General features: G+C 44.0%; 1 protein-coding gene across 1 annotated transcript in view; it reads left to right on the top strand.

The window, feature by feature from the left end:
• Positions 1 to 21328, top strand: part of LOC106884720 (mesothelin-like) — a 30917-nt gene extending 9589 nt beyond the window's left edge. The window contains exons 2-30 of the mRNA XM_014936251.1: positions 2497 to 2602; positions 2950 to 3015; positions 4160 to 4200; positions 4785 to 4806; positions 4918 to 4945; positions 5690 to 5774; positions 6789 to 6950; positions 7770 to 7966; positions 8308 to 8399; positions 9074 to 9204; positions 9829 to 9950; positions 10341 to 10512; positions 10838 to 11053; positions 11174 to 11344; positions 12356 to 12502; positions 12656 to 12705; positions 13599 to 13719; positions 14131 to 14216; positions 14810 to 14939; positions 15070 to 15260; positions 16038 to 16128; positions 16628 to 16739; positions 16969 to 17153; positions 17942 to 18088; positions 18320 to 18453; positions 19021 to 19148; positions 19718 to 19812; positions 20413 to 20602; positions 20693 to 21328. Of these exons, the coding sequence (XP_014791737.1) occupies positions 2955 to 3015; positions 4160 to 4200; positions 4785 to 4806; positions 4918 to 4945; positions 5690 to 5774; positions 6789 to 6950; positions 7770 to 7966; positions 8308 to 8399; positions 9074 to 9204; positions 9829 to 9950; positions 10341 to 10512; positions 10838 to 11053; positions 11174 to 11344; positions 12356 to 12502; positions 12656 to 12705; positions 13599 to 13719; positions 14131 to 14216; positions 14810 to 14939; positions 15070 to 15260; positions 16038 to 16128; positions 16628 to 16739; positions 16969 to 17153; positions 17942 to 18088; positions 18320 to 18453; positions 19021 to 19148; positions 19718 to 19812; positions 20413 to 20601 (3306 nt within the window). The 5' untranslated portion in view covers positions 2497 to 2602; positions 2950 to 2954 and the 3' untranslated portion in view covers position 20602; positions 20693 to 21328. The remainder of the gene's footprint in view (positions 1 to 2496; positions 2603 to 2949; positions 3016 to 4159; positions 4201 to 4784; positions 4807 to 4917; positions 4946 to 5689; positions 5775 to 6788; positions 6951 to 7769; positions 7967 to 8307; positions 8400 to 9073; positions 9205 to 9828; positions 9951 to 10340; positions 10513 to 10837; positions 11054 to 11173; positions 11345 to 12355; positions 12503 to 12655; positions 12706 to 13598; positions 13720 to 14130; positions 14217 to 14809; positions 14940 to 15069; positions 15261 to 16037; positions 16129 to 16627; positions 16740 to 16968; positions 17154 to 17941; positions 18089 to 18319; positions 18454 to 19020; positions 19149 to 19717; positions 19813 to 20412; positions 20603 to 20692) is intronic.
• The last annotated feature ends 173 nt before the right edge of the window (positions 21329 to 21501 follow it).

Below are 21501 nucleotides of genomic sequence, written 5' to 3'. Positions count from 1 at the left end.
ACCAAATAAAGATTGTTCAAATCTGAGGATGCAAAATTACTTAGACCATCAGAAGAGCTGCCGTGTGTTTTCCTTGCGGGTTTCCCAGGTGGAGATGACTTGGGTAAGCAGAAATTTCAAGAAAAGGGCCAAACGTTTCAAACTCCGATGAAGCACACTGAGAGCAAGTTTTACCAGCATTCCTCTTACGTGCTCTGTGTTCCCATTTGTCTGCAGCTGAGAAGCCTGATGCTGCAAAATTAGAAAAGTTCATAAAGGGTGGGGACAGCAATGCTTAGTAAGGGGACATGGTGCAGATGGGACTAATGACAGGGAGAGCTCTGCTTCTGGGGAGGTGGTGACTGAGGGCATGCTAGACTCTGTCCCCTGAAAGACTTGTCTGCCCAGGTGTGCACTGTGAATATCTCTGTATGCTGCTAAGGATATTCAGATAATAGGAATAAAGCTCCTAAACCATGTCACTTCTGGTTAGCGTGAAGGTTAGTGCTGAATTATGGGCATAAAACCTGCTTTTCCAGAGTTGTCTCACTATGTGTGAGACACTGACAGTCTCCTCTCTGTCCGTCCATCAGGGTGATATTACCCTGCTCTGGAAGCTGCCCTGAGGTGCTGAGCAGTGTGAGTCTCCTGCCGTACCATGGCTGTGTCCTTGGGCTGGGATCTGGAAAGTGCAGGAAAACCTGCCACAGGCCAAACTGCTGTTCCCAGCTTTCTGTGCTACAAAGTGGTGAAGCTGGATATGGCATCACATCCAAAAGGTGAAAATCCTCTATCTGGAGGCGTCTTTTAAAGAGCTGTAACTCTCACTTAGGCTTTCTTGAGTGGATGCAATGCCATAAATCAGCTCCAGACTTAATCTCTGTAATTATCAGAATTTTCCTTTGGCACAAAGTGTGCAAAAATGGCTCACCTGTTGCTGTGTTGAAACCATTGCCTGTCTTCCTGTCTTTGAGCTCATCTGTCTGACTTTGTCTCCTCAACTTACACTCTTGGAATCAAAGACCTTCTTGTTCCTACCACGCCTGGCACTCTTGGATCTGTGCTTATGGTTCAGCAGTGCTAGAGGACGAATGCAGATGGCAGGTATCGAGTGGTTCTGCTTGACCACCCTGCAGACAGACTTAAGAAAAATATTGGATTGTTTACAGATGAAAGTTCCGTCTTGCCTTTGTGAACTCTGGTTTCTCTCCCCATAAGGGGGGTGCTCTGCACACCCTTTAGGTATGCATGACTTCCTGGCTCACGCAAGCAGAAAATCCTGACGCTTTGCATTGCCCCCTCCCATGGTTTCATCATCAGTGGCTGAGGCTCAGTATTGTTTTTTTTTGCTTTTCGGATCTCTCCTGTTCTTGCATTTTACCTCTCAATGCCCCGGGGAAGAGCCATAGATCTGGCTGAGGGTGGCAGAGGCCTTCTGTGCCACATGGTTTTTGTTGCCATCTTGATTGACTCTTATATGGACCTACAGTTCATCCAGCAGCATGTCCAGGGATTCCCAGCAATGCATATCTATCTGACGCTCTGTCATGCTCAGCCTGCTTGCAATGTTGAGTTTCCAAAAGGTGCAAGATGCTGAAAGCTTTGGTATTTGAAACTTGATTGAAGGATCCTCATCTGTCTCAAGGACACCTCATTTGGACATCCTGGAGAAGGGGCTTCTTGCTTTGAACTAGGAGTCCATGAATCTGACTATTTACAAAATGATGCATTTCAAGTTTATATAGATTTGGGTTGCTTAGGATGGGTGTTGATGAGGGTCATTGGGCATCTTATGTACTTTTCTGAGTCAGACAAACTACATTTAAGAATGACTGTTACACTAGTTCCAAAATAGCTGATAAACATGTTAAGTGGGGTAAGAAAACTGGGAGTGTGGAGAGAGCTGAGGTTTGTGTACATGTTGAGATGTTGTGAGTCAACGCTGGCTTTTCTTGGTGTTGCCACAAAAGATGAGTTGTAGGTGGGTACGATGGGGCAAGCCTAAGTCTGGGACATAACTGGCTTATGAAAAAAACTTCTCTTGAAAAGCATCTGTAAAGTGACCAAATAAAGATTGTTCAAATCTGAGGATGCAAAATTACTCAGACCATCAGAGGAGCTGCCGTGTGTTTTCCTTGCGGGTTTCCCAGGTGGAGATGACTTGGGTAAGCAGAAATTTCAAGAAAAGGGCCAAATGTTTCAAACTCCGATGAAGCAAAATTTCCTGATGACCACCTTCCTCTGCAGTAACTAGGGGAAGGTGGTCCCAGAGTAGCTCTGTCCTGGGTTTTGTTGCCTCCTGTGACTGGCAAACACGTCCTGCACAGGGCAGGGAGGGAACAAACCTATTCACTGCTCTCGTCCTGCTCACTCAGTGCAGCTTCAGGCTCAGTGTTTCCTACCGTATCCTAGGAATGATGAGTGTTAACAAATAGCGTTTATTTGTCCTGCTAAACATTTGTATTCTCAAGAACTTATAGGTGTGTCCGGTGTTCCAAATCCATTCTGTAATTTCAGATGAAGTTCTGAGAAGCCACAGACACACCCTGGTTTGCTCAGTGAAAAGGAGCCCTCTACGGATCGTAGCCCCACACACAGAGTGCCCAGGACTAGCGGCTTGGAGGTAAGTGCCGTGGTTCACCTTCCGAGTGGGGTTGTGCAACCTCTTATCCTCCTCTGCCAGGGGGGAGCCTGACTTCAGGGCACTGGTAGCAATCAATATAGCTGAACTAACTCTGAATTCTCTGCAACTCTGGGCTTTCCCAGACGTAGCGGACCCTTAAGAGTTGGGCTTTTTTGGTGTGCTTTGGGTCTAGTTTCAGATAGGTTTTGTGAAGGGTGTTGGCGTGTGTCAGTGTGCTTGTGAGACAGTCACCTTTTCACTTTCCTATTCTGAGTTTGGTTTTGCAATTAAGTATTATTCGTATTTATTTTTCTTGGCTGAAATAAGGTGATTCCTTGCATGTACAGGTGCTATGAAGATCTTTGCAGAAATGCTGCCTTTACTCCCAGGGCTGGGCTTCCTCCTCTTGGTTGGTGAGTATTACCGTGAGGGTGATGGGTGTCCCGGGAGGATTTTCTATACCAGCAGCTGTAGCTGAGATAAAGCTCAAAAGAGAAAATTGTGCTGAAAGACCATTGAACATTACTTTAGAGTTGCTCTAAATCTCCAGCCTTTAGTTATGCTTGTTCATTATTGTATCTGTAAACCAAAATGTATTCATTTTTGTAATAAACAGGGTGGAGAGACCAAACTGGAATGAATTCTCTTCCTGTCATTGCAGAGCTGTCTGCTCACTGCTCCTTTTGTTGGAGTATCTGGGTTTCTCTGGGAAAGCACTTAAGAAATAACCTTAGCTGAATCTGATTATCTCTATATTCCCTATTTTCCCTCCATCTGTTTTTTGATAGTAAGGGATTCCGGAGTTGGATCTTTGTTTCTTTCAAAAAGTGTCAGCACTTTATTCTTCCTTCCTTGTAACACCTGAGACAGTGTTTGCAGGGAATATTGATGAAAACAGAACACGAACTTGTAACATTACAAACAATCTAATGAACCACCAGCTGGGGAACAGCTACATAAAGGGACCATCAACAGTAGGCTTAGTTATCAGTACTAAAGGAAGGAAAACAAATAAACAGATAACTTTTTTTTTTTTTACTTTAATTAAGCAATTGTTGCTATTCAAAACTGATCAATGTATTATGGACACCCTGATGAGAATGTGGTATTATTTTTTTCTTTCCACTTTTCTATTAACATCCTGTACAAGGGGGGATGTCTCTGTCCAGCAGAAATACATAGGTTACTTGTAAAAGCAAGGTCCATTCCCAGAGTGTTGTTTCTGCCCCTTTCCCTGCCTTTTTCTCTCTGGGGACAGAGGTGCATGCAATCTCTCATGTCATCTAACACCACGTTTCTGTCCGCTGCCAGTCTTACCCACTGTGGATAGAGGAGACCTCACGTCAGCTCACCCAGTCAGCTGATGCAAAGTCAAAGAGAAAACAGCAGGAAGGTCTGACAGAAATGATTTTGTGAAACACTGTGCCAAGAATGAGGAATAAAATAATATAGTGAGATGAGTGATGTTCAGGATGTGTTAAGCCAGACAGAGGCTGGACTGCGGGAAGAAGCTTTGTCCTGGATTTGTCATTAAAATCATGGAACATTGTCTTCCAGGTTGGCAGGCAGCTGCTGCAACCTCTGCTGGGACACATCTGGTAAGGCAAACTTGCGTGTTTAGAATATGTGTCATCCATGTCTTGCAAAGCAAGGTAGGGTCGGTGGTCAGTGTGGGCACCTTCCTGATAGCAGCACCTTGATGGGAATTGATTGCTACAAGCCAGATCCGGTGGGTTGAGCATGGAAATGGATGGGAAATGTCCTTCCCCTTCCCAAGCAGTGAGTGGAGTGGGGATGGCTTCTCCAGGTCTCTGCAGGGCTTCAGTGCAAGCACATCACCAGGCAGTTCAATGAAGGTGACACAATTCACACTCAAATCATCAGGAGAACAGTCCACCCCATTGGCTCTTATGCCTGAGTGATGGGAGGACTCACATAGCCTTGAACTTTCCAGCTATTTGAAGTTCAGAGCCAGTACTGATACGAATATTGCAGACAGCAGCTACGGAGCATGGCAAGATGAGAGCTCTGCACCAGGGCACTTGCGTGTTTTCAGGCCAGATCCAAATACAGATGGTTGCAATGAGTGTGCTTGTCCGTATGCAATGATCACAAATAACATTGTGCTACCATTGTAACTGTGTGATAAGATCATCTCCTGTCTTTCTTTCTCCTGGTGCAGTGCTCCAGCTCCCCTGTCAATGGTGAGTTTCTTACCAAGTAATGTCCGTAAGAAAGATTCAGTCATGGTTCTGTATATGTGTTCCTGTCACAGTTCCCTTACCTTTGTCTGTCTTTCTTTTTTTGGGAATCAGAATCTGCGGTGTGTGCTTCAGTGGAAAGGTATGTGAACTGTCAGCAAATTCTCTTGGCAGCATTTTCCTTGGGAGTGATACTGGATTGTTGGGGATGTCACTTGGGGTAGCAGGAAGCCTCTGAAACCAGGTGTAGCATCTTTCTCCCCACAAAGTCCCAGGATTGCCTGTGGGCAGGGAGGGCTCTAATTGCACTGATTGAAACAGTGAAGGGAAAATGCCTTCCTGGGGCTCTGTGTCTGTGCAGGACAAAGAAAAGCAGGGCAAGTCCCTGGTGTGTCAACCAGCCTGACATAGGGGGATTTACTGCTCAAAGAACCTTAGCATTGGTGCTGAGCTCAACTTGGCTGGTGATGGGGGCTTAAGACTCAAACAGGTCCTCTTCAAGCCTTCATTGAGCTTGATTTCTACCTAAGGGTCAACAGTTTACAAGTACCCTCTCCCTGCTCCCAAATGGTGCCAGCAAATAATTCTCATCTATATAGCTGTTTGCTTGTTCTTCTATATTTATTCTGTGGGCTGTGCCTCATCGTTAGGGCTGCCTGGCATCGCTCCTGTTCCTTAATGGGTGGGCTGGACCCTTCACTAATAGCTGTCCCTGCTGCAGATGAACAAAACTCCAATTAATAAAAGCTTGTGGTCAGGGGTGTTCACACGCCTTTCACTTCGGGCAGCTCTGCTCCACGTCTGTGTCTGCAGATGGACTGTCCCTACTTCCCAGCAGAGGGGCAGCTGGCATGGAGGTGATGTCTTTGCTTTTTCTCCCCACCAGTGTCAGCCAGGAGATGGTTCTTGAGGTAGCCCGTGGCCAAGTCTCCCCCTGCAGCCTCACTTTTGGTCAATACGCCTGTGCACAGGTAACATCCGTCTCCTCCTTTTCATGGGCTGGTGTTTTGTTTCCCTTGACAATTGTGCCATTTCTGTCATAAAAGCTGTCCTGCTGTTGGCTGTGAAGGGAGTGGCTGGAGTGTTGTGCAGACTTTGGGTCTGGGTTGTCAAGGTTTCCCTCACAAGACTGAGAGAAGCTGAGGGGTCACACACACATGGACGTGGGGACCATGCAGAGCACTGAGATGTGGCAGTGTCACCTTCCCAGGCAGCACCACCATGGAGGCCTTTTTGGGGCTGTCTGTGGAAGTGGGGATGTTATCTTTTCCAAACCAAACAAAGGAGATTTCCAGAACAAATCGACTCCTAGAAACTGGCATCGTAGTGTTGAAACAAATCTCTGCATGACAGTAACCCATGTCTGTCAGGGTAAAACATCCATGAGCACAATAAAAAGTGGTTGCAGTGTGGAAAATGTCATCTGGAATATTTCAGGTTTACTTCCCTTCCTGCTTGTGGCATTATCGCTAAGTTGCTGTGCTGCCACTAATTGCAATTGAATTGACAAATATTTGTATTTTCCTGTGTTTCTACCCAAAAGATGTAATTTCTTCAAATACTTGTTGGTTGATTTTTTTTTTTTGTTTGTTTGGGTTTTTTTTCATTGAAAAATGTTTCTGGAGTGATTAAATTTCTCATGGAAGTTTTCACTTTGATCAAATGGCCATTTTATTTTTTTTTTTGGTGGGAAATCATTTGATTGAGGTTTTTTTAAAGCTAGTCTTTTCTTGGGGGGGAGCACAGATTAGGTAACAGAAGGATCCAGCATATGGAACTGGGCATGATTAGACTTGCTTTAATTCAGTGTAAGCTGGACTTTCTTCTGACTCTCCTGTCAACAGGTTTCATCACCTTATAGGGCTGAATGCTCAGGTGTAGGTGAGCTCGTGAAGCAGACCTGAAGATGGCAGCACACTGCAGCAGCTCCAAATATGACCCACCTTTTATTACCTCTATATGGATTTCCCCTTTTTCTTTTGCAGAGTGCTTGGCTCCAGGACCTTCAGGATGATTTCCTCATATCCCTGTATTCTTGCCTTACCGCTAAACCTGCCAGTGTGATGGATCCTCAATACTCCATTCTATTCTTTTCCAAATATGATGCCAAGAAGCTTGTAGCTGCTCTGACTGCGTTCAGCCAGAGGGTGGGTATCACATATCCAACTAGTTGTTCACCTGTAACATGAATGCCAGTGGAAAGTGTTATTTAACATTAACATTATTTGTTTGGGTGGTGGTCCTGCTTTAGCAGGGGAGTTGGACTAGATGATCTCTATGGTCCCTTCCAACTCTAAAAATTCAGTGAAATTCAGTGAAATTACCTTATTTTTTTACCTTAACATTATTTTTAAAAAGGCAGTATTTCAATCAGTGAATCTCCACCAACATGGTAGGGTTCTGTGCTGTTAAAAATAGCTGGGGAGATAGGAATAACAACCATGAGTGCCTGTGGGTTTGCTGTTGCTGACTGCAGTGGCAGCACAGACCTGTGCTTCCTACATGAATTACAGACTGACTGTGCTTGAATTGCACAAATATTGTGCCAGGGGAGGTTCAGATTGGATATTAGGAAAAATTTTTACATTGAAGGGGTTATTAAGCATTGGAACGGGCTGCCCAGGGAAGTGGTTGAGGCACCATCCCTGGAGGTTTTCAAAAGACAGGTTGACATAGTGCCTAGAGACATAGTTTAGTAATGTGGGGGGTTCTTTTGTATGGTCTTTTGTTGTTTTTTTTAATCAGAGTTAGGTTGATGGTTGGACTAGATGATCTTAAAGGTTCCTTCCAACCTAGACAATTCTATGATTCTATAATATTACTATCCTGAGAGTTGCTATCCAGAAAAGGGATTATTGCTAGGGGTGATTCTGTTCAGAATGTTCAGATTCACGTGGATTTATGTTATTGTTCAGAAGTCTGTATTCACTTGAATTCATGTGTTTCTTCTAATCTCTTGCTTTCAGTTTTCTCACGTGCCTCTTGAGTGGAACATGATCTTCATGAATGGCCTGTGGGAGAAGATGTTGCAAGTACCTGATATTGACAGCCCACCTGTTTTGTCTCAGTGGGTCCATGAAGGGCTTCAGCCGTTCCTGGTCGAGCCTGAGGTCTTTGCTTGCCTCCATGCCAAAAATGTGTTCTGTGAGGCGTTTCAGAAGATGTAAGTGCTGAACACAAGGATTGTTCAGTCCCATGTTGCTGAGATAGGAAAGTGGCCCTCATTCTAAAACAAGGGGCTAAATCCTGTAAGCGCTGTGAACTGGTGGAGGCCTGGGTAGGGCCTCTGAGAAGCTCTCTCCAAGGCTTCGTAACACTCCTACTGACCCTGTATCTGCTCCTCATCCCCCTGGATGATCATGGGGGCTATTGTGAAGGGAGGTCATGATGGTGGCTTTGAAAAGGGGTATGATTGATAGTAACAGCCGCTTCTGTGAGAATCCAACCCTGCCAGGTTTGACTTCATCTGTGTTTGAGATGTCTGCCTTTCTTATCCATCTTTAGAGTCACTGCCCTGAATGGCATATATTCTGACCTTCCAGTGGAAGAACAGAAGAATCTTTACACTGGGATCAAATATTTTCTCATCCAGGACGGTAAATGACTCAATTTTCTTTAAGAAACAACAGAATGCTTTAAGCCACTGTCACATGCTACAACATTAGCTGCAATCTGTCACAGGGATGAGGCTTCACAGATTTTTTGGTGAATTTATATTGTCTCTTCAATGGAAATAGGCTGGGAATATGACAGTGATAAGAAGTATCAGGAGTCATTTCTCTGCCTGAAGGCTTTATTAACCCAGGGTTTTATAAATCAGCACAGTCAGTCCTATACTGACTTACATCCTGTGCAAATGGCACTGACTGCTTTTGTTGTGAAAGAACAGTGCAGGGTTTGCTTCCGAGAGCTAAAGAATTCAGCCCAGAAGTAGCTCAGAAAGGGTAAGAGCCTCCCCTGTCTGCAGGCAGTGGCTTACATGCAGAAATTTAATGTCCTGCAAAAAGTTTTTGGCAGATTTGAAGGGAGGAAGAAAGAGACTGGTGATGAAATATTTGGAGGGCTGTGCAAGAATGAAGCATCTGTCAAGTCCCATGTGTAGGGAATGCACAAACACAGATTTGAGCATAAATGTGTGGTCAGAGGCACTTGGAGAGCTCTCTGCTCTCTGGTAGGCTGAAGCCTGTTCTGCATTCAGAAATCTCCAGTCTCCGCTGATTATCTGATACTTTGCAAGTCCGTAGTTTGATGGTGTCTGCCTGTTTTGCAGGATCAAACCAGAAATGCTACAATGCAACCGATCCAGATCTGAGTTCCACTGCCTGGTTTGAAAATTATCTCGGATCCTTCATGGAGCATGCTACTGTTGGAGACCTGCAGCTTTTTGGTGATGAACCAACAGTAAGTGTAGGCTCATTGTGGTGATGAAGTACGCACAGTGTGCATAATATTCTGTGCCTGAGAGGTCGTTGTCCTCCTCTGACCAAAACTCAGGGAGATGCTGCTAGCAGGAACATTTCTCTTGTTTATTTATGGTGAACAGGCACTTCAGTTCTCATTTTTCCCCCACCCCATCGTGATTTCTTGTGATAAGAGGCGCTTGCACAGAAGTTGATTTCCCATAGGTAATTCTGCAAAAGGCAAACTGGAGTCAATAAGGGGAGCAAACCCAGACTTTATCTCAAGACTGGACCTTTGTCTGGGCCTGGTTTGGTGAATGACTGTATGTGTGAATGATGCTGTAGGGTCAGGGCCACATCCGTTAGCAGCTCTCCTACCTTTGTGCCTTACAGCAGTCATAGAGCGAGAGGCTTGCTGTGCCTTTGGAGTGCAAAGATATATAAAACAAGGTCCCAGTGTATTACTTGAAAACAAAAAATAAATTTCCTCACAACTTTAAAGCCAGGTGAAAAAAACCTGATTGCTTTAAGTGAGCTGTGTTCAAACTGTCCCAAGTGACTGCTATTATTAAAGTATCCATCTAAATTTTTTTAAATTTTTTTTTCCTCGTGACAAAACCCTCAGCTTCAAAAATTTGCCAGGGATCCAGTCAATATACAGATGATCAGCAACCTCACCTTGCTCCGGGAGACAGCCATGTACTATACCTCGCTGCTCACCTCTGGACCTGGTTTTCCCTTATCAAGGTACAGGACCTGACCTGACCTGATTTCCTGCCTGACTTATGGTTTAACGTGGTGCTGTGACTTAGCAGAAGATTGCTGAGCAGGGATTCTGCTGGCTGCTTCCATGAAACCTTTAAAGTATTTTTCTGTTCCTCAAATAATTGTATTGCACTTGATCTTGGGGTGGGCCAGACTGAAAGTTCCAAATCTTGGGAAATGGCTGTCATGTTTGTGCAGTTTTGCCTGACACAGCAGTGCTCTCTGTGAACAGGAGCATCAGCATTGTCAGAGCTAAAGTGAATCCAGGGGAAACGTGCACTGGAAAAGAGAATCCTTCAGTAAAAAGGCAAGATCTGACAGAGTCCCTGTCTATCATACTGGCAACCTCTCCTCCTTATCTCCCACCTGCAGTCTCCCAGACAGATTTGTTTGCTACCTGAGCCCCTCGGCCGTGAGCAACCTGAGCAGAGATGACGCTTTGAGCTTGGCCCAGAGGATCAGTAAGAACTGCCCATTGAACCTGACACACAGAGGAGTAAGGAGAGGGAGATCTCCCTCCTCCATGACAACGGAGGAACCGCAGGTAATCTCCTGTCCAGCCCCGTGACTCAGTTTTTTATTCACCTAGACAAAATTTGTTAAACTTGAGGATCAACTCTCATGCCTCCTCCTGTGTACACTCCTGTAGGCAATCTTGCTTTTTTTTATTGTGACATCTGGCTGGTGTTTCATGTTGTGCAAAATCTTAGGCTGGGGGGACGGGGAGAGGGGAGTCCATCAACAGGCTTCATCACACAACTTTGAGGCACGAAGTCCAGTGATTTAAGACATCCAAAGGCCATAGGATCCCATAGGCTCACTTCATTGCTGCTCTGACCACCTTTCCTGTCTGTGTGGGACATTTTCAGGTTGCATCTTCTTTGGTGAGAAAATTTGAGCATTTCGACCCTTCGACCGTGCGTTCATTGGGCCAGGCTGCAGTTGGGCTCTCCGTATCCGACATTGAAAACAGCATCAGTGATAAAGACCTTGAAGCATCTATTCCTGCCCTGGGTGAAGTTCGTGGCTGGAGTGCTGAGCAGTCCAGCGCTATTATCAACAAACTGCTGAGCTCTGGCTATCAGGTAGAAAGGATAAAGTCCACAAATGCACCTCACACTGGTATAGCTGGCTGGGTATAACGAGCTGTCAGCAAATGATGTTTTACCCTTCACATTCTCATTCCTGCATGTGTTACCTTTCAGATCACGAATGGACAGAGCCTGACAAAGCTGGGGAGCTTGGTGGCTGGCCTCAATAGCAGCACTCTTCGAAGTCTGCCTCCAGAGGTGATCTTGGAAGCCATTGAGTCGCCTGAGTTTGTTCAGCACATGGTGACCCTGCCGTCTTCTCTGAAAAGGATATTCGCAGAAAAGGTGATGTTGGTTTTCTCTTCAGGCGTCATAAATTAGCAAAGTCCCAGTGACTCACAGCTAAGAACACTGGTGACCTGGGGCATGGCATTGACACACTCCTGCACACCCAGACAGCATTCCCTCGGGGGTGTCTGCCATTGCCAGAGTGTGCAGCAGGACAAGCATCACAAGTGTCTATCACCTTGCCTGTGTACATGTCCTTGGCAGCCAGCCACTGTGTCCTGATGAGCCTCCTGGGGACAAGGGCAGAAGAGACAGTTGTTTTATGGGGTATTCCTGGAAGCTACTCCCCATTGACTTGAAAAGAGACTTTCAGAGAAAGGATACTTCCGTGATTTGGGGTGAGAACATGTGAGAAGGGAAGGTGGCTTAGAAAGTCTTTATAGGGTAGACTGGTCCTTCAGCAATGCAGTATTTCATCCCCCCTTGTGATTGTGTAGGATTTAGACACCTTTTTGCCTTTTTTTCTCGCAATGTCTTTAGCCTTCAAGTGCATGTGTAGCATTCAAGTTTGCTGTTATTCATCTTCCCAACTCTGGATTGTGTTTGGCACCAGAGGCCCTGCCTATAGTGTGTCCTGGGTCAATGGGACAGCCAGGGCTCCGTGTGAAGCATTAGGGAAATAACATCTCATTCACCACCGGATTGTTCTGCAACGTGCCTTCGGAAAGTTGAGACATTGTTTGCATTGGCAGAGAGGAAAGACACGTCCCTTCTTTCTGGCCTGTTAAACCTTTTTAGGGCATAAAGCCAGGAGGTGGGAAGCTGATAAGAGACAGAATCGTTCCCATTCATCAGGACCCCAGGTACTAGCTCCAAACAGTTCTGTTCGTCTGATGAATGTGTCAAACAGGAAATATTTCATAGTGTTAGGTCTCCAAGAAATGCCCAGATGATCAGCAAGGGAATTTGCCTGGCTTCTTTCCAGTTCATCATTTCTTCTCCAGCAATTGTTTATTTTAGCCACAGTGTTTGAATGAAACGTTTTGTTTGGTTTTGTTTTGTTTTAAGATTTACTCCAGTGTAGGCCACCCTGCTGACCTGGTTAAATATGTCCCTGATCCTCTGGCCAGTTACATTCCAAAATCTTTGCTTGTTTTTGGGGGAGAGAAACCCAATATTCAGGATCTCAACAATAAAACGTGGACCCGAGAACAGGTAATATGCTGACGGCTTGTGTCCTCCTTACCCCTCAGTGTCAGCCTTGGCCTCTACAGAGCTGTGTGTCTGCTCTGCAGATCTGCCTGAAAATACAGGTGAATGTTGCAGAAGAGCACAGTAAACCATTGACACTCTGGCTTTGCTTCACAGGCTGCCATGTTTTTCAGTGATGCGATAAAGACAGAGCCTGACTTCAGCAGGTAGTGTTTTTCTTCTCTCCTTCCATTTTCCATGTTTGTGTTTGCTTTGACTGCAATTTCCCCGTTTCCTTTGGTACGTATGGCAGACCCACTGTATGCAATCCATAGCAACAGATGGGAAATATAATGCAAATGCAAACACAAAGGCATGTAGCATCAAGATTTACCAGGCTGTCAGCTGCAAAATGTACCCATAAACCACACTGGCTTTCTAAAATGATGCTGCTTTCTGAGGCTGCAGCTGAAACCCCACTTCTGACTGCCTCTGTGGGAGGGGTTTCTAATTGGAGAATATGTCAGTCTTCCACAGAGCTATTCCAGGCATTAAATTTAGGGGGGCTGATAATAAGTCTTTTTTCAACTCTCCTATCTGAGATGAAAAATTATGAAAACCTTGATACATATCTGGAAAACCAATGGAGTCAACTCATCAGTGTCCTGCCAATTTCACAGTGAAGCTTTTCCATACTGAAAGCAATCAAAGTTTTAAGGACTTCTCCCTGAGCTGTCCCAGTCTGTGCAAACTATGTTCAGTGATGAGGATCTGCACAACTCAATTTCACTTTCCATGTGTGGCATATGCTGAAAACACAGGTAGGAGACTGGTCTTGTAATTCAGGATACAGCAATAATTACTTGGGATGGAGAGTTTGTCCCTGCATTTCGACTTCTATTACGAGTCTCTAGGTTATGTTTATTTGACCAGTGATGGCTTCTTGATCTTCTATGTAGGTCCAGACTAGCAATTTTGAGGGCATGGAGTTTGGAGAACATTAAACTTTGAAATGGGGGGGGTTTGTGCTTGCTGTATTTGTCATTATATATGTGGGAGATCAGCAGTGAATTTTCTCCTGACATCCTTGCCCTTTGATTTGCTTTCTGTCAATGTTCAGGCTTTCCCAGTCAGTCCTCCAAGGCTTCACATGTGCAGCTGCTAATGAGATGAAAGCAGAAAGATTTCAGGAGCTGGCCAAAGTCATGAAGAAGAAGAACGTCAAGCTGGGAGGAGGTCAGGTCAGTTCCCGTATTTTGAAATACCACGTTTGGTGGTGTCATGAAGGTCGCAATGAGGATTGTTCAGCAAGAATGAAAAACTTTCAGCTGGAGGGGCTGGAACAACTGTAACTGGTCTTGGGTCTCCATCCCACAGTTCTGAATTTCCCCGAAGAGAGAAGTCAAAACCCAGTTGACCAGGTTTCTTGGGAACCATGACCTCTGATTTCTGTCTTCTCTTTTTGAACTACGCCCGAAGAGAGAAGTCAAAACCCAGTTGACCAGGTTTCTTGGGAACCATAACCTCTGATTTCTGTCTTTTCTTTTTAAATTATTTGGAGCAGAGTAAAATCTTTATATTGGTTCTATTTTTTTTTCTTATGTTTTAATGCTGTTTTTTTTTCTTTCATGTCAACTGTGGTGTCGTTTCAGCTGAGTTGTTTAGTGAAGGTGGTGACGCTGCATGGGATTCCCAAGGATTTAGACAGCTATCCTAAAGACCTCCTGCTGTTTTTAAGGTAACTGTGCTATGGTTTTCATGTTGTTACCTTAGTGCTTAGTGGGAAAAGGAGGTATTACTGTATAACCTAGCTGGTAATGACTAGTTTGTGTTTGATATGTATTTCAAACTTGTTCAGGCCTCCCTAAAGGGGAAAAAAAAATCAGATTGCAGAAAGCTTTCAAAAGTGCTTTAAGGTCCTTTCAGATTCAACCATGCTTCACATTAATGTAAACACTCTGAAGCTCTTTTTAAATATGTCTGTTTGGATATGAAACCAGTATGCAGGTTTTGTACTTTCCAGCCTCTGCGATTGTGCTTTTCCCTTACAACATCAAAGAAAACAGATAGTAGAGTGGATTTCTGTGTTCCAGTAGCTGCCCACTGCGGTTCTGTATCCAAACCTTGAGCAATTTTAAGCTGAGTCTCACAATAGATTCCTTAAGGTGAAAATGAATTTTTAAAAATGTGGACTGGGAGTGTTGGGAGCAGTAGCTGCATAGAGTTTAGTCTGCAGATATGGAAGATGCTATATTGGACACATGAACAGTCTTGAACCTGTTCAACTGGTTGATACCATTCACCGAATTCATGGAGTATTTGTCTTTCTAGTCCTTCAGACTATGCAGCCACAGGAAGCTGTAGGCAATACTTTGCTAATATTGGGAAAGCAAATCTTGATGTTCTGCAAAGGGAGTCGTCTCAGCGGAACCAGCTGCTCGTGGAAGCTTTGGCATGTTTGGTACGTGGCCAGGGACAGCTCTGCACAAGGCTGTGGAGAACTTTGAGTTGTCAGCCATCAGCAGGAGCAAGAGTACTCTTCTCCAGTGGCATCCAGTTCTATTTCATGCCTCTGTCTTGTATTATTTCAGAACATTTCTAGCACACAAGTAAATGAGGAAGATGCAGAGATTCTGGGACGTCTGGTCTGTGACCTGGGTGGAGAATACATTAGAAGTTCTGGTGGGAATTTGCTGAAGCGCTTAAGCCAGTGTGACTCTTTCCTGCCTGAGCAAGAAGAGGCTATTAGGAGTGTCATCAGCAGTGGTAACACTACATTTGGGTATGAATTTTTCTTCTAGGCTTCAGCAAAAGAGTTCTCTTAAACAAAACGATTGTCCTATTAAGACCTGAGTGACCTCCAGGCAACCAGCTTGATAAAAATAATTCGTTGCTTTTGAATTTTGCGTTGGACATTTACTGTTGTTTATTTGAACTTCAGCTGAAAGTTTTGGCTGGAATTCCACTGGAAAATACATTGTCACTTCTCACCTGCTCTAATTATAGAAGCTTTTCCTCTTGGTCTGTTTTCCATTAACCGAACTTCTCTGAGACTGTCCTGATGAACACAGATGAGCTTTAGCTGTTTGTCAGCCATTCCCTTTCAGAAAATATTCGGTTTCTTCCTGTCAAACTGACAGATGCTTGATAAATCCCTGGGTGTATCTAACAGAGACGTTGCCCAGGGAGGCAAAATATTTTTCCTTCCTGTGCCAAATGCCCCGAGATCTTGGGCACTGAATTGGGTGATAGTAAGCAATAGATATTCTTTGTGTGTCATGCTTAAGAAAATAATAATGTACGTCTTAAATGCCATTTTCCCATCCAGCTGCTCTTATTCATGTTATTAACAATTACTCCCGCTCCAATGAAATGAAGTTTTGTGTAACAGGAAGTGATTGAGATAGGATTTAAATCTTGTGTTTTCTTAACTTCAGATGTTCTAAGGACATAATCCTGGCAGCTTTTAAAGTGTTTTTTTTTGTTTTGTTTTGGTTTTGGTTTTTTGTATGATTTTGTATGGTGGTGCAAGTTGATCCCTGGTACTTTTTGTATGCAGGCCTCCTGTAGCGTGGTCAGCTTTTACCTTGAATGAGCTCAGCGGATTGATTCCTGTGCTTGATCATAGCATCTTGCAGAAGATCCCCAAGGTGGGTTATTCATCGAGGTGTGGGGAGTTTGGGAAGCACTCTTAGGTCCTGCAGTGTGGAAGAAATATGATGGGAGTTGTTCAGCCGGTATGTTTTCAGTAGTGCCTTCATTTGAAAATTGTGGTGCCAAAAGGGATGGATGATCTATGAGAAGTGAGGGTTGATCAAGGTGGTGGCGTGGAACTGCAAATCTAGATCATTGTCAATCCTCTTCCTGTAACTGTTGGAAGAGTACCAGAGGTGGAAAGCAGTAGTAAATGTAGTAGTAACTGGTGCCAATGCTTTATGAGAAGGTAAAATCATTTATGGGACATGGGATATGATAGAGTTTAAGTGTTTAGAAATTTGCCTTTGGCTCACCAAGGAAAGATCTCTAGGCTTATAGCAGTAGGTCGGCTGCCCTTAGTACTTTAACACTTGTCTGTGTGAGTAGCAACTTGTTGTGCTGGTGGTATGCCCAAAATTGCAACGTCCCCCTGATGAAACCTTTTCCTTGCAGAATACTTTAACTCTTTGGATGAAAAACTTTGCACACGATTCACCTCTGTCAAGGGAAGAACTGGCCACCGTTGTTGAAGAACTCCTGCCTACTAGGCATAAGCGTGCTGATGGTACAGAAGCTTTCTCTGATCCATAATGGCAGAATTCCCTCTGGCATGAGGGTTGACCCTAGTGCTTGTCTCTAAATATGTCTGAGTTGAACTATGAAACACTTGGTGGCGGGTCACCAGGAGGAGGGTGGTACCATGATTGCATAACTGTCTATCTCCAGCAAGGGAGCATTCAAAATTTAAAGTAAAAGGATTTAACACTGAGCAGATTTGGTAATTGCTTCAACAGGTTGCCCACCTGAGATGCAGATAACGAAGATGGTTCTTAACAATGAGTTGATGCCTATTTACTACTCACCCGAGCAGTTACATACTTGCCTGAGGAACGTCTCTCTGGATAATCACCTCCCTCAGATACTGACCTATGCCTTCAGTATCCAGCAATTAGCTGTGCTGAAGAGGCGTCTGGATGAGGTAATGCCAGGCTGAAGAATGTCAAATTATCTACTGATGAGATTGTTCAGGGACTTGTCCAGTTGAGTTTAAGTGGGACTCTATGACCTCTCTGAGCTCCTCTTCCAGTGTTTGACCACCTTTACTGTGAAAATATATATTTCTTAGTATCAGAATTTTCACTGTTTGTTGATCCTTATCCTTTCACTGTGCACCACTGAGAAGAGTGTGGCTCCATACTCCCTATAATTTCCCATTAAATAGTTGAAGACAGTAATAAAATCTTTGCCTAGTCTTCTCCAGACTAAAAAAAAAACCATCTTTCTCAGTCCCATTGCCCTACTTTGTACATTATGTGCTTCTGCCCTCCCAACCAGCATGGCCCTCTGCTAGACTTGCTAGCATTTGCTAGACTTTGTCAAAGTCTTTCTGGATGTAGTATCCAGATGGGGCCTTGCAAGTGTCAACCAAATGGAGGAGAATAATAATTTCCCTGGACCTGCTGGCTGTGCCACTGCTGGGGAAGCCCAGTATTCCATTAGCCTTCACCACTGCAGGACAAACTGCCCACTCAGGTGCCTGTTGAATCAGTTCACAGTGCTTTGGGTTTTGTTGCTTGCCCTGGGGCCTGCTTGCCTGAGCTATCAAGCAGAAAAAGGACAGATGTGCTCGTGGAATCTCAATGGCTTTAGTTTCTTATTCCTTGCAGATCTTTCAGGCTTTTCCACATCGGTTTTGAAAAAAGCATAAATTCCTAAGCACAGGGATGATAATGAGTGTTCATGGCAATAACAACAGTCTTTCCACAGGCATATCCTGATGGGTATCCTGAAAGTCTGCTCCCCAGACTGGGTCCCCTCACTGCTTTCGTCACCTCTGAGGATATTTCCAAATGGAAGATAACTTCAGCTGATACACTGGCTGACTTGCTAAAATACCAGCCTGCTGATGCTCAGGTAGGGATTTCAGTTTGCTTTCCTAATTGTTTTTCCTTCCTGGTTTGGGAGCTTCTGGTCTAGGACTGGCTTGGTGGGTTCCAAGATCATTGGTTCATCCTTGAGGTCCAAACAAATATATTTGAAATTATTCCTTTTTTTTTTTTTAAATGATTGTGTTTGCTTTTCTTTTAAGGGTTAAAATTCTGATTCGGGTTAACTTTTGAAAAAAAAAATTAAATGTGTTTCCAGGCTTCTGCAATAATTAGAAGATACATTGACCTTGGAAATGACTTGAACACCACTGCACTGAATGCGATTGGTACAAGATACACGTGCCTTCTAAATGTGACCGACTTGAATAAGATAGACCCCAAAAGCTTGAAGTGAGTCAAATATTGTGATGCTCTTGGCTTCTTGCAACAGCACTTTCCCATCAGCAAGTGCATTTTCCTTTTCCCTCCACTCAGTGAAAGGAAATCTAGGAAGCAGCTTAGTACCTGCCCTGTGTCCAGGTTTAAAAGCCCGCTGTTCTCTATCCTGCCAGGAAGGGTTCAGATTTGCAATCAAACTCTCTTTATCGCAGCTCAGCTGACAACAGATAGGGTCTGCCTGCATGCTTTTATCTAGAGCGAAAAGAGATTTAATTAAATTTTATTTAAATTCCTTTGAAAGACTGCTAAATGAAGTTAGTTAACTACATCTTTGCAAATGCAGAAACTTGTCATGCACCATCAGAGTCATCATAACTTAGAAGATATACCATTTTAAGCAAGAGACTGTGCCATTATTTTTTGTTCTTAGCTTCTCTCCATATCTCTTCTATCTAGTGGGAAGAAGGGGTCACCTCTCTTATGTACAGAATCCCAGAGAGTTACTCAGAATAGCTCAAGATTTGTTCACATTGAAGATAATAAAAACTTTTCTCTCCCTAAATCTTCTGTTTTCTGCAGGCTGGCTTCTCTGAATCTTTCAGCCTGTTCACAGACTACAAAAGACATCTTATATGCTAAAGCAAAACGTGCTTTCTCAGACCAGCACTATTTACCTGCTTACTATGAGCTTATTGAACCATATCTAGGTATGTAAAAGAACAGTGTATTATGGGGAAAGAAAGAGGTCTTAGTCAGAAGCTGAATGGGTATCAAATACCATCAAATTTGGGAATTTTCAAAGCCAGTTTGTTAAAAGTTTCAATCTTTTCCAGCTTGTAGATTGCCCAAATCAATTGTCAGACTACTCAGAGAAAATCAAACTCATGACTTCTGGGATGGCTAAGATCTGCAAGATCCACAAGAAATCAAGCTGCTAATGCTTAACGTTTATCTCATAGCCCCTTTCCATGTCACAAAACATAGATTTTCCCCTGTTAAGCCAAGAATTTATCCACAGCCTGAGCAAACTCTTCTTACCCCTCTATCTAGCATCTGACATCATTGCCACAGGCTGGTTTAACAGCCAGCACAGTAATACCTCCCAGCAAAATGAAGTAGCATCCATATATTTTGCAGTTGGAACTCACTCTGTGAGCAGCCCCAGCCTAATAAACTTTGGAGGCATCTTTATAACTCTAGTTTACACAGTTACACAACACTGCTCATTCGAGGGCTGTCCTCCAGGCTTTGATATGCTTTCTATTTTTTGTCCCAGGGGGTGCTCCTGGAGTGGATCTCAAAGCTCTAAGCAAGGACAGTGTGAACATGAAAGTCAGTACTTTAGCACAGTTAAGAAGAGACTCTTTGTTGGTGAGTGAATCTTCAAATGATTTGATTCCTTGCATTCGTATTATGCCAAGTAGTTGGTTTTGGTCATATTGTCCATTGGTGTAAATCAGGAGTCACTCCATCAAATTCAGAATTATGCTAGAGCAGCAGAAAGTGGAGAACTGGCCTGAAACTTCTTTAAAAATGTAATTTGGAGTCATACATAGATGCTAAGCCAGTCTTACTGGGGAATTTCTTTAGAGCAGGTTCTCATAGCAGTAGTGGCAAGAGCAGGGAACAGGAGGTTTCCATTAGACTACGGTCCACAGCTATCTGACAAATCTTCTGACAAGAGTGTTAGCAGTAATATAATCAATTTTGGAAGAAATCCCAGTGATTTGGGCTCCCTCTTGAGTGTAGGAGACTTGTCATCAGAGGACAACAGGAATAGTTTTTGAGGAACCATCGTGTTTATTCCCTGAACCTAGGGGAAGATTGTCCCAGTTGAAATCACTCACCAGAAATTTGTCTTCCTTGTACTTCACATTTCTGCTAATAGAAACCTCATTGGTTCCTGGGTCAGAGGTATTATTTCCATCCCTGTGTTTATATCTGTAATTCTCTCTCTTTGATTTCTCCTAGAGCCTGACGATTCCTGAGGTTCAGAACTTGCTGGGAATAAATATTCATGATCTGCACAACTGGCAGAACCAATCCCCCATCAGGGAGTGGGTCCAGAGGCAGCGACAATCAGAATTAAATAAATTGAATGTTTCACTCACTGGGGGAACACAAGAAGGCTACATGAACATTATCAGGCCTCAATTTTAGCGTATGTATTATGTTGGGGCCTCTGAGTACTGTGCTTTAAAAAGTCCAAGTGTTGATTTCTTTGCACTGATGCTCCCTCTTATTCCTCTAGTGCCATCCTCAGCCTCTCTGTCTACCATGGCCATGACACTCCACCTCCTGCCTGCTCTGCTTACCAGTTCCCTGATGATGTCTGTCTTGTCTTGAAAAATCTTCCCTCAAGAGAAAGCTAGATGAGAAGGACCAGCCTGTGACCTGCTCTGAAGCCTGTTGGGGACAGCCATGCCTCGGGGGGTGCTCAGTGCTAGCAGGCAACTATTATGCAGTTCAGGGTTCACTTTTAGGTTCTTTGTCTTTCAAATAACTCAAAAAAACTCCCAGTGTCCTGTCTGAAGGGAAAATTTCAGACTCTTAGAGCAGGATCTTTGCCTTTTGTACAGACCAAGCCCAGGTAAGCCCCAGCCATATTAGTGCAACACAATGAATGTCCATATTTTACTGTGCAGCCCTGGTGGGTTTAAGGGTGAGAAAATTGGTTGTTCTGCATGTTAATGGTTACTTTTCTCAAAAGAGCTTGGTCTCTTGATGCTGCCAAGGCCTCTGAGTGGGAGTGAAGTTTTCCAGCTGATTCTAAAGGTTCTAAAGTAAAAAATGCCAGAAGCAAATTGATGAGTTGCTGTCATCGTCTCTTCTTTCAGCCTGCCCGTACCTTCCTGTCTGCAGGTATCAGTCCAAATTAAATGGTCAGAACCGCCAGACGTGCCTTTTCCTTTTCTTTGGTGTTGACTACTCAGCAGTAAAGAGCTGAGGCTGTTCTCAGCTTCCTCGGAGGAAAGGTATAAGAACTTTGTATAAGATTCTCAACACTTTTTTTTCCATTCATTGGGAATTTCTGTCCAAAAAAAGCCTCAGTGCAACCTG

This window comes from Calidris pugnax, unplaced genomic scaffold (genome assembly GCF_001431845.1).
Source record: "Calidris pugnax isolate Ruff unplaced genomic scaffold, ASM143184v1 scaffold17, whole genome shotgun sequence".
In the NCBI taxonomy this organism is placed as follows: Eukaryota; Metazoa; Chordata; class Aves; order Charadriiformes; family Scolopacidae; genus Calidris; species Calidris pugnax.
This window is presented reverse-complemented; position numbering and strand designations above follow the sequence as displayed.